The following is an 18,375-nucleotide window of genomic DNA, read 5'->3' as shown; positions in this document are numbered from 1 at the left end:
CGCTGCCTGGCATGTGGAACACGCTGAGCCGATATTTGCTCTTAGGATTCGGCCCACATTATCGCAGCTCATGAGGCACAGAGCTGGTCTCATGCTGTGGATCTTGGATGGACTTAGTCCAAGGCCAGGCTGGAAGGAGGGAATACGGGGGGGGGGGGGGGGGGGGGGGCTGGTGTCACTTAAAGGGAAGGGCTGGGGGAGCCTGCAGGTAAGGGCATGCAGGTAAATCTCTAAATATACCCCTAAAGTAGAAGACAGAATGAAGTCAGCTCTTGCTAACATCACCAAGGTTAACCAATGATTAATGCCAGAATGTTCTGAATCCCCTCCTCCCACCGTCCATTGTTTCTCTGTGACCTCTTGCCTACTGGGACTGGTGACACCTTTTCCATCACATCAGGGCCACGGATTGCCTCAGAAAGAAGCAAATTATCTGGGACCCCCCCCCCTTTAAACAAAACCCAATATCAGGAAAGATCATTTATCTCCCACCATCAGAAAAGGAATTCCATACACAAGCATTTTCCAGATGATAAAATCTTGCCATTTCTTTATATATCAAAATCCATTATTTTCTTCCATTTTTTAACCATATCACCTGCTTCTGAGCCTTCTTTAAAAGAAGACACTGAACACCATTTTTGCCATGCTGGAGATGAACCCAGGGCCTCACTCATGCTAGGTAAGGGCCCTGCCCCTGAATCACACACACCCCAGCCCTCACCTTCTCTTGGGGGCTCTGCAGTCAGGCTGGGAGCACCATGGCTGGGCTGTGATGAGCCTCAGCCCTCCGGGTCTTTCTCCCTAAGCTAATGCTTAATGCTAAGGGTCCTAGGACCTGGATTTTCTGAGGTGTGCAGACAGCTTCTGGAAGTTTCTTCATTCCCAGGCTGTCTGCTGCCACTACCCGCTATTTGCTAAAGCAAGATTCTTCCAAACTCTTTGCTGACTGTGTCTGTTGCGCCTTGCTGTGTGGCGGGAGTCCGCCAGCCAAGTGTTCAGGATAAAGGGCTGCAGGAGGGGGACTTGAATCACCGGCAGGTCTTGCAGGGCTGGAATCTTGTGAGAAGGGGTCTTAGCCTCTGCTCCTGCACAGTGAAGACATCTATTTCCAGATAAGTAAAGCTTCCTACCTCATGGTGGGGCAGACCTGGAGTGGATCCAGCCTGGCCACAAGCCAGCTGTGAGAATTTGGACCAATTATTCCACCTCTGAGAGCCTCAGTGTCCAATTCTATAGAATGGGAGAACACCAGAGTCCTCATCTCAGTACTGCATGACCAGAAAATCCAGTGTTGTTAACATGGTCATCCTTCTCATCGACATCATTTGCACCATATTTAACTCAGAAGATGGTGAATTCAAGCCTCATCGAGGCTTCAAACACTCTCTGGGGTGCAGAAGGCCTTTTACTTTGGTGTACTCTGCTAATAACAATGAAGGTCTTGTTCCAGGCTCAGGCGGTGTGTGTCATTTGTCTGTGTGTCATTTGTCTCTGTGTGCCCAGGGTCCAGCACTGGGTAGACACCCAATGGCTAAATGAGGGAACCAGCCATGTCCCTGCCCAAGGGGGAGGGGACAGACAAGGGGCACATTCTGAAAGAGACTCTGTCGCTGCAAGCATGGTGTCTAACAAGACTTTACTTCCTTCCTAAAGGGTGAGGGCGGTGGGAGAAGGTGATGCTTAGAAAGGAGCATCCATCTACAGAAATGACAAGAGACAGCCCCAAGGAAGCGCCCTGGCCACTGAGCGAGGCCGACCGAAGCCCGGGCGGCCTGCGGGCACCTCGGAGCTGGGGTCCCCTGGGGCAAGCGGGGCTGGAGGGGAGGCGAGGGAGGGTGGCCGCCAGTCCTGCCCTGGCCCCGGGCGTCCTCCCTGTGTCCGGGCCGGCGGGGGGTTAATGCTGTGGCCCGCGGGAGGCCTGGGGGCCCTGCGGGCTCAGTGGGGCGGGTGGCGGCGCTCGGCCAGGCCGCCGCGGCCCAGCACCTCGCCGCTGAACTGGTAGGTGAGCTTCTTCTTGACCTTCTTCACCTCGCCCGTCTTGCCGTAGTTGCGCAGCGCGCGCGCCATCTTCTGGTAGGTCATCTTCTTGCGGTTGCCCTTCTGGATGCCCCAGCGGTGCGCCAGCGCCTCCTTGTGCTTGGACGAGAACTGGAACGTGCCCTTGTCCTTGTCCACCCACCAGATGCTGTCCTTCATGTCCCCGCTGCGAAGCAGATCGAGCAGGAACTGGTACAGGCGGATCTTCTTCTTGCTGCCTGTGGGAGAGGGGCGCGTGGGATGGAGGCCACAGGGGCCCCTCAGGGACCATCCACCCCACCGGGACCGTGTGGCGGGATGGTTCACAGGGGAAGAGCTCCCCCAGCTGCAGGGCGCACACTGGCACACGCACGCACCATGCACACACACGCTCATGCACGTACACAGCACACTTTGGGGAGAGCCCTGTTACACTCGTAACACGTGCTCACAGAGCCCAGGTAGAGATGCTCAGAGACCCTGCAGAACCATCGCACACACACGGCCCTCCAGCCTGATTGCTGGGTTGATCAGCCTCCGCTGGGGTGTAGAAGGGGCAGGGGACAGAGGGCTGGGCCCAGCTGGGTCAGGGCCTGGGGCTGGGCCTTACCTGTTTCCCCGTGCAGAAGGCCAGGCCCGGGCTCCAGGCCATCCGCCTCCCCATCAGAAACCTCCAGTGGAGGGCTCTGCCGCTCGCCCTCCTCCTCATCTGAGCTGGGCTGATGTGGGGACAGGGATGGGTATGGGAGGCACATCCGGGGCAGGTAGGGGACCTGGAAAGGTGGGGCAAGGAGTTGAGGTCAGGAAGGGACAGCTCAGGGCTCAGTAAGAGGAGAGGGAGTGCTGGGAAGCAGGTGGCCACAGGGGCAGGAAGATTAGGGAGGAGGCTGAGAAATTGAAGGCCAGTGGAGGCCACAACCACACAGGGCACAGATCACAGTGACCAGGGGTTACTGACATCCAGCCTACTGCCCTTCCCACCTGGGCCCCCTGGTTCAGGGCAGGTCCCTGGGGAAAGGGCACCTTATTCTCATACACCCAAAGGTGCTGTCTGGCATGACAGTGGCCTTGGGAGAGAAGGGGGATGCCGAGGGGGTTGATCTGGAGCAAATGGGGTTTGATGAGTGAGGGAAGGGGTGGCAGAGGTCACTAGGTCACTGGGGTTACAGCCCCTGGGACAGAGAGGGTTTGGTAAGGCGGTCAGTGGGTGTGGAAGGGCCCTGTAGAGGTTCATGACTTGGATATCCGAGGGGCCCATAAATGAGGCCTTGCAGTCTGTGAGGGTCCCCAAGACACAGGACCATGCATGGGGTGGGGAGCCAAAGATGGGGGGGTTCTGGGATCATCTGGGGTCTGTCCATCTCCAGCGAGAGGAGATAAGGGGTACAGGCCACGAGGTCAGTCGGGGGGTCAGTGGCAGCCGTTGGGGCTCCGGCCGCCGTTGGCGCGGTGGGGCAGGAAGCCACGTTGAGTAAGAGCCTGTGTCAGCTTCCTGTGAAGCTCCCGGGCCTCACCACAGGCCTGGCATGGTCCTGAGGACAGAAGACAGCCAGCAGCACGCACCTGGTGGCCGAGGCTGGTGTGGGCCGGCGCCATGGGGGTGTCGAGGACGTGCATCTGCTCCAGCTCCATGTGGCGATAGAGCTGCTGCAACTGCGGGGGCTGCACGCTCTGCAGCTCGGTGAAGTGGTTCTCGGGGAAGCTCTCGAACTCGCTGTGCACGTGGTGAGGGTGGAAGTCCCAGTAGTGGTCTGTGGGGGGACAGGCCATCAGTGAGCGCCGGCGGGCAGGGCGGGGGAAGTGCCAGCAACAGAAACAGCCATGTGGGGCCACAGGGGGCTCGCTCCACATCCAGACTGCAGGGCTCCCTCACTGATGCTCCTGTCTCCTACTCCTGCTTTATAGGGAGGACCCTGAGGCTCTGAGGCTACGAAACATGCCCAAGGTCAAGGGCAGCATCCATGGCAGAGCCAGAATCCAGGCCTGAAGCAAAGCCCTTGTGCTCAGCACCCACTTTCTCCTGCCTCCTGTGCAGTCACAGGGATGCAGGCTTCTGGTCCCCAAGTCTGAGTCCTGACTCTGCCACTGACAGAGTGAGACTTCAGGCACAGCCTGGGCCCCTCTGGCCGTAAATGAGGGTCATTGTTCTGGGGAGGGTTCAAAGGAGAACTCATCTGTAAAAATTCCTAGCCTCTGGCCTCTGATTCCCTTCCTCCACCTCAGACCTCCCCGTTCCTGAGGTCCCTGGCTTCCCTAGTCACACACAGGACCTTGTCACATGGCCAAGGTGTGACGGCCAAGTCACAGGGCTGACCTTCCTCACACTTCCAGAGCTTGTCCAGACCCGCGGTGCTGCTCCTCCAAGCCCTGGCCTGAGTACTATTCCAGGGAGGGGGCAGCGCCGTAGGTGTCCCTGGGAAGCCCCGGTGGCTGGCTGGAGTCTGGGGAACAGCCACACACACCCACACCCCGTCTCGGGGCCAGGGCAGATCTTCAGCATGGTTTCTCTGGGCACCTTTTCCAGGAACAAAAACTGCCCACGTCTGAGGGACTTCCTGAGCAGCGTTAGGTCCGAAAGAAAGTGGGGTGTAGAGACGGGATGGATTTGTTCATGGGCACAAAGAAGGAGTGTACGAGAAGCCAGTCCGGGCAGTGTCTTTGGGACGTCCACTAACAACCGTGTGTGTGTGTGTGTGTGTGTGTGTGTGTGTGAGAGAGAGAGAGAGAGACTCATGAACATGCAGTTGTACACACGTCTGTCATCCGCCTGCATTCCTCTCCCTCTTCCTCTTTCACAGGAACTCATACACTCCGAATCCCTAAGAAATCAAGTGTGATGCTCAGCACAGTGGCCCATGCCTGTGATCCCAGCGACCCAGGAGGCTGAGGCAGGAGGATTGTACATACTAGGCCAGCCTCCAAAATTTAGGGAAACCCTGTCTCAAAAAATAAAAAGCGCTGGGGATATAGCTTAGTGGATTCAATCCCCAGATCTCTAGTATTTAAAAAAAAAAAAGGAAAGGAAGGAAGAAATGATTTCTTTTTTTTTTTTTAGCTCTCTACCAAATATCTGAGGACTTGCTTTCTAATCCTGCTAAGTGGTGGCCTTGCTGTGTGACCTCGGACAAGATCTTTCTCCCCCTGAGCCTGATACCCCATTTGGAAAGTCAGAGATGCAAGTGGATAGTAACCGAGGTCCTGTGCACGTGTGAAGTCGTGCGAGCCCACAACCCAGACAGCCCAGCCCTGCCTCTAGGAGACTGGAAAAGAGAAAGCCCACGATTTCAGGCAGAGCTGGTTCAAATCCTCACCGTGCCTGCGGCTAATGCCTACAAAGTGCCCAGAACAGAACCAGGTGCAAAGTAAGACTCACTCGGCATGAACCACGATCAGCATCATTGTATTAATATTTTATTCTAAAGAGCCGACATTAGAACCAGGTGTGTGGGGCCCCTCTGTAGTGCCAGCATTTGGGAGGCAGGGGAGGGAAGGTCACTTGAAGCCAGGTGTTAAGATCAGCCTGGGTAACACAGGGAGACTCCCAGACACGCCCCCCAAAAAAGCTTGCATTATCTCTTGAACATGCAGTACTAGGGAGTGGGGACCGAACCTAGGGGTGCTCCACCAGTGAGCAATCCAGCCCCTCTTAGTTTTTGAGCCAGAGTCTCACTAAATTGCCAAGGCTGGCCTAGAACTTGTGATCCCCCTGCCTCAGTAGTGGGGTGACAGGTATGTACTACCACACTTGGTTTACAGCTGTCATTCTTTTTTATGGGGGGCGGGGGGTATTTGTTTGTTTGTTTGTTTGGTGCTGTGGATTGAACCCAAGTGCACTTTACCACTGAGCTTTACTCCCCAGCCCTTATTATTTTTTATTTTCAGACAGGATCTCACTGAATTGCTTAGGACCTCATTCAGTTGTTGAATGTGGCCTCAAACTGGCCATCCTCCTGTCTCAGCCTCCCGAGTTGCTGGGATGACAGGTATGCACCATGCTCAACTCAGTAGCCACTTTATTTTGTTTATTTATTTATTAATTTTAGTACCAGGGATCGAACCCAAGGGCACTTAACCACTGAGCCACAATCCCCTTTTTATTTTTATTTTTTTTTATTTTGAGACAGGGTCTCACTAGGTTGCTTACAGCCTTGCTAAATTGTTTGAGACTGACTTTGAAACTGTGATCCTCCTTCCTCAGCCTCCTGAGCCACTAGGATTATTAGGCATGCATCCTGGCGCCTGGCTCAGCAGCCGCTTTTAAAATGTTCATTTCCTCATCTCCCTGTTCCCTGCCACCTTAGTGCCCCAGAGAAACAGCTTTTGGGGGACCTGTCACTTTTCCCCAGAGCCTGAAGTTGGAGCGCCAGTGTTTTCAGGGACTGATTTTGTTCCCCTCTGGGTTCCTGGTGCCTAATCATAGCAGACATAAACAGCCATGTCCTGAGCAGATGAGCAAATGAACAAAAGAATCTTGGTTTCTGAATAACTCTTTCTACAAAGTTATGTAAACCTGAAAGGAAAAACAAACTTGGTGACTCACACGTGTAATCCCAGCCCTTTAGGAGGCTGAGGCAGGGGGATTACAAATTTGAGGTCAGCCTCAGACACTTAGAAAGACCCTGTCTCAAAATTTAAAGATAAAATAAAAAGGGCTGGGGACGTAGCACAGAGGTATAGCACAGTCCACAGCCCTTTCTATTTTATAACAAGGGAGACAAAGGCATGAGGAAGGTTTCAAAAGTCCCAACAGAAACCTGGCCTTTGGCCCTGGTTTGATGCTCAGGAGATTAGGGCCAGAGTGCCCAGGGTGCGGGCTTTGGAGAGAGGCCCAAAGCCTGTACCCTGGGCACTCTGGCCTTACATCTGGACACCCTTCATGATGGCAGTGCTTTATCCTTTCTGTCCCTTCACTGGGTCACCCAGGTGATCTCATTTAATCCTCACCCCAACTCTGAGGAGGTGGCCACCATAGTATGATCTCCCTTTTGTCGGCTTGGAGACTGTGACAAGTACGTCCTTTGTCTACAGTACTCACTGGTGGAGTTGGGCTCCAAACCCAGTTGCATGTAACTTCAGGGACAGAGCTCTCAGCACCATACCACATCCCCTCGGAGGAGCTAGACTGAAAGTGTTAAGACCTGGGGTGACACTTAATGAAAGCTCTCAGTAAAACCTGGGATGGCCCCTGAGAGACTCCCGTACCAGGGATTGAACCTAGGAACGCTTAACCACCAAGCCCCATCCCAGCGCTTTTTATGTTTTATTTTGAGACAGGGTCTCACTAAGTTGCTTAGGGCCTTTCCAAGTTTCTGGGACTGGCTTTAAACTTGTGATCCTCCTGAGCTGCTGGGATTACAGGCGTGTGCCAACGTGCCCAGCAGCTGACTGCTTTTATCCATCTGTCCACCATTACCCCACCCATCATCCACCATCCATTGTCTATCCATCCATCACTCATCATCTGTCCATCCATCCATCATTAAACCACCATCCATCCATCCGTCATCTACCCATCAATCATCCATCATTCACCCAGACAGCCAGAAATAACTCACTCGCCTTGATCACTCATTTCCTCCCTTTAAACCAGCTCTCAACCTGGGGCCAAAGTCCTGCCCATACATTCCAATTCTTACTCATTTGTCACCAGGACAAAAATAGAGTGAGATTCAAAACAACTCCACGCAGAAATTCAGCCTTAAGAGTCATTCAGTTGACCTTATCTCCCCAGAACAGAAAGCTCAGCCTCAAACCCAGGGCTCTACCCAGGAGAACAGAAGTACAACCAAAACTGAGGAGAAAGATGAGGAATCAAGAGAGGAGGAGACAAGGAAAAAACCCTTCGCAGGAAAACATAGGCCATTGGACATAGTGGCTGGAGCCCAGCCTTCCCTGGAAATTGTTCAGATGTGGAAACTGAGGCCCAGAGAACTGCCCGTCTCAGAGCACTTGCTACTCTCTACCTTGTATCCTAATTATGAGAGTTTTAATTATTTCCCCTCTTATAACACTGAATCCAGTAGGACCTGTGTCCTTCAGCATCCAGCAATGCACCTGGCATGTAAAATAGAATATTTATTAGAGAGCTCAGTGCAAGATGGATGGAAGGTTTGGTAGGTGGAGGGAAGGACAGCTGGAAGGAGGGATGAGTGGATGATTAGATGAGTGTGTGAACAAATTGGTGAATCATAGATGGTTTGTGGTATGAAGTAGGCAGACATCTGGGTGGATGGGTAGATGGATGGTTGGATGAGTGGATGGATAGATGGGTGGGTGGATGGGTGGATGGATGGATGGGTGGATGGATGGATGGGTAGATGGGTGGATGGATGGGTGGATGGATGGATGGGTGGATGGATGGATGGGTGGATGGGTGGGTGGATGGGTGGATGGGTAGATGGGTAGATGGGTGGATGGATGAATTTATGGGTGGATGGAGAGAAAGAGCCATACTTTGGAACTCTTTCCTTCACGAGTCCCATCGCAAGCAGCAAATTCAGTCACATCCATTAGGATGACTACTACGAAAACCAAACCAACAGAAAATGACAAGTGTTGGTGAAGATGTGAAAAAAATTAGAATCTTTGCACACCAATGGTAGGAATGTAAACACGGTGCAGCCCCTGTGGGGATGAGTATGGGAGTTCCTTTAAAAATGAAAAATAAATCTACCATATAACCCAGCAATTCTATTTCTAGTATAGATCCTGAAGAATTTAAGTCAGAGTCTTGAAGAGATATCCGTACACCCAAGTTCACAGGGGGCTGCATTTTTCACAGCAGCCCATAGTTGGAAGCAACCCAACTCCGTGGACAGATGAATGAAGAAGCGAAGGTGGTGTGTGCATCCAGTTGAACGGTAGTCAAGCTTTAGTGGGGAGGGTTCCAACAGGTGGAGCAACATGCATGGACCTCGAGGACACCGTGCCAAGGGAAATGAGCCAGTCACGAAAGGGCAAGTGTTGTGTGGTTCCAGGTATGAGACACCTGGAGCAGTCAGGTTCACAGAGGCTAGCGGGTGGTTGGAGGGTTGCAGTTTTGCAAGATGAAAAGAATTGTGGAGACGGATGGTGGTGATGGTTACATGACAGTGTGAGTGTATTTTTTTATACCACCCAGCTGCATGCTTAAAAATAGTTAAGATGGCCACGCCTGGTGGTGCAACCGCCTGTAAGCCCAGCTATTTGGAAGACCAAGATAGGAGGACGCAAGCTCGAGGCCAGCCTCAGCAATGTAGCAAGACCCTGTCTCAAAAATAACAAAGGCCAGGGATGTAGGCTCAGTTGTAGAGCACTCCTGGGTTCAGTCTCCAGTACTGAGGTTAAAAAAAGTTAAGATGGTCGATTTTATGGGTTTTTTTTTTTAATTTTTATTTTTTAGTTTTAGGTGGACACAATACCTTTATTTTATTTATTTTTATATGGTGCAGAGGATTGAACCCAGGGCCTCACACACGCCAGGCAAGCGCTCTACCACTGAGCCACAAGCCCAGCCCCAGACAGGCTTTTTAAGAACTTTACTTGGTAGAACAACTAGGCACTGGAAGAAGATATTAAAAACTTCCAAAGAGACAAAACAAACAGAAAAAAAAAAAAAAAGCAAATGTAAACAAAAAATCAGGTTACTTTCGGAAAAGGGAATGTGGAAGGGCCTTTGACTTCACAAGGAGAGCTCTAGTAACCAGAAGATGCAGAGAAATGTTTTCAAATTCCTAAGGAAAAAATGATTCTCAACCTGGAGTCCTAACATGGCTAAACTATTGTTAAAGTGATAACAGAATAGCTGGAAGGCACGAGGAGGTAAAACACAACACAACCCAGCACAACAATGATAATAAAACCTGGGCATGGTAGCACATGCCTGTAATCCCAGCAACGCAGGAGGCTGAGATGGGAGGATGGCAAGTTTGAGGCTAGTTTCAACAACTTACTGAGTCCCTAAGCAATTTAGTGAGATACTGTCTGAAAATAAAAAAATAATAAGGGCTGAGGAGTAAAGCTCTTTGGTAAAGTACCCCTGGGTTCAATCCTCAGTACCAAAAGAAAAAAAAAAAAAAAACCTTGCCTGCCACACACCCTTCCCTTGGAGACTATAATGATAACGTAACAACTCCTTAGAGAAATTCAGTATTTGCCAGGCCTGTTCTGGTTATTTTATATGTATTATATCACTCGATCCTGACAACAATTTGGTGAAGTGGGTGTTATTATGAAGTTAAGGCACAGAGAGGTTGACCATCTTGCCCATGGTCACTCCAGATTGCAATGGAGAGTGGGGGATGAATCCCAGTGTCTGGTTCCAGAATCAGGGCTTTTCCGTCCTGTGACACTGCCCCTCGGATACACAGGGCGGAGAAAGCACAGGTAATGAGAGGCAAGCTGAGAGTAATATCCCACGGTCATAATAGTGGAAATTTCAAATACCAATTTAACAAAAGTTACCAGGAAACTGCCCTGGGAAGCGTGCACAGGTGTTCCGTGGGTGTGGCATGGCTGGCTAGAGTCAGGATCTCCTTTCTCCTAGTAAAGTGAATAGATGATCTCCCCGACTGACAGACCAACCAGATCCCTCTCTGCCTAGCCTCCAGAAGGTCCTCGGCCAGTGTTGGTGGATGAATAATGTTCTAAGGCTCTATTTCACATCCTCACTGGCCCAGACAGACAGTGCTGCAACAGAAATCCTTCTTTCGGTTAGTAAAACAGCGGACACAAGGTCTATGTCACAGAGGAATATCCGCAACAGGCTTCAGTAAAAAATAGCAAATTGCAGAACAGCATGATACAGTAATTTCATTTAAAAAAATTTTTTTTTGTAGGGCTGGGGCTGTAGCTCAGTGGCAGAGTGCTTGCCTCACATGCATAAGGCACTGGGTTCGATCCTCAGCACCACATAAAAATAAACAAATACAATAAAGGCATGCTGTCCATCTACAACTACAAAAAGTATCAAACCCAGTGCCTCACAAGTGCTAGGCAAGTGCTCTGCCACTGAGCTATAGCCCCAGCCCCAGTAATTCCATTTTGGATGAATAGAATCTACATGTATATAGGTATATATTTATAAATATGCAGGGCTTATTTATAGAATAAAAGTCTGCAATGATGTCTAAGTTACCTTTAGTGGGAGGGAGATAGAAAAGAGGGAAATGAGCCAGGTGTGGTGGTGCACGCCTGTAATCCCAGCAGCTCGGGAGGCTGAGGCAGGAGGATTGCAAGTTCAAAGCCAGCCTCAGCAACAGTGAAGTGCTAAGCAACTCAGTGAGACCCTGTCTCTAAATAAAATACAAAATAGGGCTGGGGATGTGGCTTAGTGGTAGAGTGCCCCTGAGTTCAATCCATGGTACCCACCCCCAACAAAAAAAAAAAAAGGAAAATGTTTCTCATGGGGTGCTGGAGTAGTTCGTAAGTCTTAGCAATGAGTATTTTGTAATAATTAAACTTTAAAGATTTAAGATGTATTTAAATATGAACACACACACACACACTCACACACACTCACACTTTAGATTATGTGATTTTCCTGCTCAAAACTCTCCAAAAGCCAGGCACAGTGGCACATGCCTATAAAATCCCAGCAATTTGGGAGGCCAAGGCAGGAGGATTGCCAGTTAGACCTTAAGCAACTTAGTGAGAACCTGTCCTGTCACAAAATTAAAAATAAAAAGCCTAGGGATGTGGCTCAGTGGTTAAGCACTCCTGGATTAAATTCATAGTACCAACAAAACAAAACCTCTCCAAAATAGTGCTGATCTCTTGCCCAGTGTGCCTGGGGCTCTGGGCTCTATCCCCCACACAGCAAAACAAAGCAACAGAAAACCCGCAAACAAAAAACTCTCCATAAAATAAAATCCACTCTCCCTCCATGTCTTTTAAGCCTCGTGTGACCCGTCCCTATGCATTTTATCTCCACCGTCTGGTTCTCAGAAGCCTCTGGGGCCTCTGTCAGGGTCTCCTTGTGCTCCCTTTGCCTGGACCCCTCCCCCCCTACACCTTTCTTCACTCAAGATTTCAACTCAGTGACACCTACCCTGAGCTTCCCGGACCCTGCACAGAAGGGTGTCCCCACACAAAAACCGCACTATGTCACTCTGGGTCTCATAGGACTTATCATTACGTGTGTGTGTGAGTGTGTGTGTGTGTGTGTGTGTGTGTGTTTGAGGATTTTCTCTCCCCTCCCTCCCGGAGAGCAGGGCTTGGCTGGTTGGCTCCTCGTGGACTCCCAGGTGCCTGCAATACTGTGCTCCGTGACACACAGCAGAGGACCTTCAATGCTGAACTGATGCGGGAGGGGCACCCGTGCTAAGCGGTTGGAAGGATGGATGCCTGGGCGGGTGGAGGGGTGGATGCAGGGTGGGGGGTGGAAGGGTGTGCTTCTCCACGCCCCCAGCTGCTCCCTCCCTCCTGCCTTGGGAATGCAGTAAAGCTAAGGAGGCCCTCCCGGTTCACCGGGCCTTGTTCTCAGCACAGTACCTGGCCTTATAGACCATGTGTGTCACTGCGTTGAATCATCACAACTCTGAAGTATTTTCAGGCTCTCAGTTTCTAGACGAGGAAAGGGGGGCTCAGGGAAGTTATGTTACTTGCCCCAAGCTACACAGCTGGTGAGGACATGGATCCAGGACTGACAGGGTTGGAGGGGGTGGGCAGGTCCGGAACACCTGAAGACTCTGGGGGAACCTCTGGAAGAATTGAGGTCCATGCCCAAATTGGGGTGCTCAGGCATCCAACCAGGAGTCATTCCCCCAATCTAAGCACTTCCTCTGAAATTCTCACTCCGTGGGCCCAGCCCCAGGCCTAGTTGGTTTCTAGATATGTGGGCCATACCCTCATACTCCAGGAAGGAAATCTGAGGCCACACAAGACCCAAAGGAAGTACCCCAAACCCGTGAATGGAAAGCCAGTTGGCCATGGGGAAAGCAAGCCTCTGGAGGAAGGAGGCCGCCCGCAGAGCCTGCAGGGCCGAGCCACCAGGGGGCGCCCTCCTCAAGCCCGACTGGTGATGGGTCGGTCCTGGAACCACTGGCAGAAGGGAGGGTGTGTGGAGCTGGGGTCACTCACACCCATGGAAGGAGAAGCTGGGAATAGAGTTGGTGAGAGAGACACCCTCCCTCTCTACATCGTGTGAATTTTCTACCAAGAGGATGTGTTTCTAGTGTAATTACACATAAGCTTAAAAGCACAAAAGAGGTAGGTGGGGTCGCCTGTGATCCCAGCTACTCGGGAGGCTGAGGCAATTCCACCACAAGTTCAAGGTCAGCCTGGGCCATTTAGCAAGACCCTGTCCCCAAATAAAATTTTTTAAAGGGTTGGGGATGCAGCTTAGTTTTAGAGCGTTTGCCTAGCGTGAGCAAAGCCTGGTTCCATCCCCAGCAACAAAACCAAAGATGGTATTTCCTGGGTTGGGGGCCTTTCTGGCCCTGGGGCCTGAAAGTTGGTCTTGAGGGGACGCCACCGTACCTCGAGAGCTTCCAGGTGGAGTCCTTTAATGGATGCCGGCTGTGAGTTCCAGGACCCTGAGGGGAGGGTTCTAAATGGGCCTGCATACAGCCTTCTCCGTGTCTCTGCCTCAAGGGGCCGTAGACACCCTGGAGAACCCCCACTGAGGATTCAGTCCCTTAACTGGGCCACCTGACCTTTGGTTCAGGGATGCACCAGGAGCCAATCTGCTCCAGAAAGGATGCTGGACCCTGGCGTAGACAGACAAAAGAACCTTCTGGCCCAGGTCTCTGCGGTAACTGGGACCCTCGGCCTCTGCTGAGCAAGGGGTCCTCAGAGGCTTCCCCCTGATCCAGCAGTACTCAGATGGATGCGGTTTTGCCCTGCCCAGGGAAATTTAGCAACACGTAAAGAGACTGACTTGGTTGTCATGATTGGCAGTGTACCGGCATGGAGAGGGATGGGTTGAGGATGCTGCTAAGCCTCTTTTGGTGCCTAGGACAGTCCCCAAACAGAACTGTCCCGCCCAAAGTATCAGCAGAGAAGCTGCTAGACACACACAGCAGGGAGTAGGGCTGTGGGTGGGGGCGAGTTTGAGGGAAAGAGAGTGAAGAACTGAGGAAGGGGTTGGCGGGGGCGGCGAGTGTGCAGAGCGCTGGCCTTGGGTCTGACCGACGGGGAGCGGGGGGGGGCCCTGGCCAGCTGGGAGCCTTGTGCAGGTCACTTTGGTCCCTAAGCCTCAGCATCCTCGTGTTGAAGTCCACAGGTTGGCTGACATAAATGTGCAAGAAGCTGACCTGGTCCTTGGCACACGGAAGAGGCTCATCAGCGAGGGGTGGGGGATGCAGGGATGAGTAGGTCACTTCCCCCAGAACTAAGTTGACCTTGGAATTCCAAGGAAGGCCCGGAGCCATTTCTTCTTTTCGTCTCCCCCTCCGCCCAGGTGCTCAGGCGCCCACCCACACCTGGAAGGGGCGGCAGGCCCTGAACTCACGGCCCACCCACCTTGTTCCCAGTCCCTTCCTCCTGAACTCACCGTTGTGGCTTTCTCCATCACTGGTGATATACGGGTAATATTCATGCGTCTGGCGTTGGTACAGGTCCGTGTCATAGGGAACCAGGTCTTCTGACGGCTGCTGAGAGAGGAGGGTGTCAAGGCCTGGGCTGGTGGGGAGGCCCCAGACAGTTTTCGGGCCCCAGTGTGTTGAGTCCACAACACCTTCCCTCACCAAGCGACCCTGTTGACCCCGCAGCTCTCCCTCTGCTTGAAATCCACAAGGTCAGGGCCACAGGGAGAGGGGCGGGGTCCCAGGAGAGCTAAAGGCAGTGATGGGGGCCATAGAGGTCAGAGATCACTGGAGGACAGAGGAGAAGGTGCAGCCCCCCTGCCCCGCTTGGCTGGGCCCCACAACTCTTTATGGTTTGGATCTGAAATGTCCCCCACAGCCTAGGAGGCTTGGTCCCCAGTACAGCAGCGTTCAGAGGTGGGACTTGGAAAGTGACTGGATCCTGAGAGCTTTGACCTCAGGATTACTCCATTGATGGATTCATAGGTGATTGGACTTTGGGGATGGGATAGAAACTGTGGGAGGTGGGGCCTCATGGAAGGGAGTGTGTCCTTGGGGGTGTGCCCTTGGGGAGTCTACCTTGTTCCCAGTCCCTTCCTCCAAGCTCTCTCTCTTCCCAGCTGCCAGGAGGTGAGCGGCTTTGCTCCACCACACCCTCCTCCCCATGATGCTCTGCTTCACCACAGGCCCAGAGCCGCGGAGTTGGCCACCCCTAGACTGAAACCTCTGAAACCGTGAGCCAAAATAAACCTTTCTTCTTTTAAGCTGTTTTTCTTGGGTATTTTGTCATAGCAACGAAAAGCTAACAAAGTCCCCTCACGCTCACACTCATGTTCACGCCTGTGTGGTCCAGATCATGGTCTCACATGTTCACCTCTCATCCACACAGATGCACCCATTCCCCCAAACGCACACACACTCCCTGTGACACCGGTACAGCCCCAATCCCACTTGTGGGCTCGCTCTCACAGCTCATCCTCTCACTCTCTCAGCCACTGTACCCATCCATGCATGTAAAGGCTGACACCCTCATCTTTGTTGTTGTTTGTTACTAAAGATTGAACCCAGGGGTGCTTAACCACTGAGCTACATCACCAGCCCTTTTTATTTTTCTATTTTGAGACAGGAGTCTGGCTAAGTTGCTGAGGCTGGCTTTGAACTTGACATCCTCCTGCCTCAGCCTCCCAAGCTGCTGGGATTACAGGCGTGCGCCATCATACCTGGCACCCACACACACCTTTACAGCCACTCACACACAACCCGTGCACCCTTGTACACTCACCCCTGTGGGCACACGCAGAGTTGCATGAACTGACCCATGCACACCCACTGCATTCCAGCCACCAACGGTCACACCCACAACCTCCCACATTTCACCAGCATGCTCCACAGCACACTGGGGTCCTCCTATCAGTCTCCCTGCCCACCCCAACTCTCCCTCACAGCCTGTGTCCAGGTCCCAGACAGACTCAGGCCCACCGTGATGACCACCTTACTAATGGTTTGTACAGAAGTCATCCTGGCAGGCGGCCTTAGGGGCCAGGGGACAGAGGCCTGGATCCCCCCTTCCCCTCCCCTCACTGGATACTCCCTTCCCTCCTCCTTCCTTCACCTGCCTCCCCCTCCCCCTCCCCCCAGTCCTCCTCCTCTTCCTCTCTCCCCCTCCCCACCCCCAGCTTACTGGCTCAGGCACAGGGACAAGCTGCCTCCCCAGAAGTCCTCTCCTCTCCCCACCCCCACAGCCTGTGCCCAAGGATTGCACAACAATGACCGTGACCCTTAGGGCTTGGCATGGGGGACCAGGGCTGTCTTGAGAACCCGTTGTCCCCAGAGACACTCAGAGTGGCCCCTGGGGCTGAAGAGAGGGGCCGGGGTCTAAGGTGGAAACCCAGGATCTGTTCCCTACCCAGCTCTGTCGGGGAGTTCAGGGTTGAGAGGTCAAGGGTCAGAGACAGTAGGGCCAAGCCCCTGGGCCTGGGGCTTTCTTGAGGCAGAATGGGCTCTTGCTGGGACAACCCCCTCCATCCTTCCCTGTCCCCAGCACCTGCTGAGTCCCAGGTTGGGGAAGGGGTTCCCTCGGGCACTGTCTGCCTCAGGCGGAGAAAGGGGAGCCCAGTCCTGAGCCTGCCTCCCCGGGTCCCAGGCAGCCAGCCCAGGATGCTGGCCGTGATGTCAGGCCGGGGTGCCTCCAGGGTTCCCAGCCGCAGCGGGAGGGGGAGGGGCGCTGCCGCTAGGCCGGGAAAGCTGAGTCAGGGGGCAAGCCCTGCCCTTCCCAGTCCCCCCACCCTGGGCCTCCCCATCGGACATGAGATGGGAAAAGGGAGAAGGGTCCTCTCTGAGGGACCCTGACACCTGTCTTCGGCGGCAACTGTCACTGAGAGCGGGGAGCATTGCAGACCGGCCCGCCCGCTGCCCTTCCCTTCCCTGGGTCTCCTGGGACTCTGCGCCTCCACCCCCAGACCCGGTGCTCATCCTAATTCCAATCTGACGCTCATCCCAGTCCTACCCCAGACCCAATCTCAGTTGCCACCTGGTCCCATACTGTCCCTGCCTCTTCCTAACTCCAGCGCAGGCTCAACCCTAGCGACAGTGTCACTGCTCAGCCCCCTCCTGCCCTGCCCAGCCCAGCCCCAAGCCCCTGGCCCAGTCCAGGCCCCCACCCCATCTCTCAGGGACCTGTAGGCCCAGACCATTTGGTCAACAGATATGTCCTCTGTGCCAGGCCCAAGACTAGGCGTTGGGGACTCATTGGGGGCCCAGAGTTCCAGGATCCTTGGTCTCTTGAAGTCGGTGGGCCCCGGGCTGAGACCTCTGCCTGCTGCCTCCAGCAGGCAGCCGACCCCTTCCTGCCCGGGGGCTGGCCTCCCCCAGGCCAGTGTTCCCATCTCCTCCTGTACTTCTCTGCTGCCACCCTCACCATCCTCAGCCCAGTCCCCTGCCCTGGAGCTGGGCCTGCCACCCAAGCCCTGCTATAAATAACCGTTCAGGCCTCATCGGTCACAGCCCACGGTGGGCCAGCCCTAGCCCGCCAGGCCCAGAGGAAGCCAGTGGCCCCTCACAGGTCTCAGGCCAGGAGCTCCAGGGAGGAAACGCCAACTTCCCACTGATAGCGGCCCCCTCGAGTGGGCTGGCGGGCTGCTTCCGAGGGCCCGCTGGGCCAGTGGAGGAGTCCCAGTACTCACAGGGGGGACGAGGGGAAACCCTTCCATTGTGCACGCCTGTAACATCCAGCCGAGCTCGGAGCCTGTCAGATCCCCTGCCTCGGTGGGGGCCAGCGCGGGGCCCCTCAGGACGGGGTGCCCCGTCGGGGGGCTGGATGGCCGTAGGGCGGACGCAGGGCTCAGGCCTGCCCCCTGAGCTACAGGAGCCCTGGGTGAGCCCCCTCCCTCGACATTGCAGGGCCAGCGCAAGTTCCTGATTTTATCGAAGGGCCTGCCGCTGGGAGATAGTCCCCTTGGGGTGACATCACCACCCTAGCCCTTTGCATAAATCTCTTGCGCTACAGGAAGTCTCTGGCCTGCTGGGGCAGGTGGTGCTCAAGGGGCTGGCTTGGGAGGCCATGGGGGCCAGGCCCCCTGCCCAGAGGAAGCTGGGGCTGGGAAAGAGAAAGGCTGGCCACCACCAGAGGCCCGGCCGCCCCTCGCTCAGGCCCTGCGGAGGCTCTCTGTCCCGCAGCCCAGTCACGTCTATTCCTTGTGAGGCCCCTATGTGGTCGACGTTTACCTCCTTGGGGTCAGAGTGGTGGCATCTTGGGGCCTGTACTTTCTGGGGTAAGACTGGCTGGCTGAGGCTCTGAGCCCCTGACTGCCAGGCGGGCTGCCTGTGGCCTACACCCTGGCCGCCGGGGTCCTCC

General features: G+C 53.9%; 1 protein-coding gene across 2 annotated transcripts; it reads right to left on the bottom strand.

Moving 5' to 3' along the window:
- Positions 1-1,622: 1,622 nt before the first annotated feature.
- Spi1 (Spi-1 proto-oncogene) lies at positions 1,623-17,965 on the bottom strand. Of its 2 annotated transcripts, none has more exons than XM_027936390.3 (5): positions 17,705-17,965; positions 14,492-14,591; positions 3,583-3,770; positions 2,630-2,792; positions 1,623-2,258 (listed from the first exon to the last, which is right to left on the bottom strand). In XM_027936390.3, exons 1-5 carry the CDS (start codon positions 17,747-17,749, stop codon positions 1,939-1,941), a joined length of 816 nt encoding a protein of 271 aa, XP_027792191.2. In that variant the 5' UTR covers positions 17,750-17,965; the 3' UTR covers positions 1,623-1,938. The 2 variants fall into 2 exon arrangements, with proteins under 2 accessions (XP_027792191.2, XP_027792192.2); XM_027936391.3 differs by having other exon boundaries at positions 14,492-14,588; positions 17,705-17,964.
- Positions 17,966-18,375: the final 410 nt, after the last annotated feature.

Source organism: Marmota flaviventris, chromosome 9, assembly GCF_047511675.1.
Source record: "Marmota flaviventris isolate mMarFla1 chromosome 9, mMarFla1.hap1, whole genome shotgun sequence".
In the NCBI taxonomy this organism is placed as follows: domain Eukaryota; kingdom Metazoa; phylum Chordata; class Mammalia; order Rodentia; family Sciuridae; genus Marmota; species Marmota flaviventris.
Note: the sequence above shows the minus strand (reverse complement) of the source record. Positions and strands in the feature narration are given on the sequence as shown.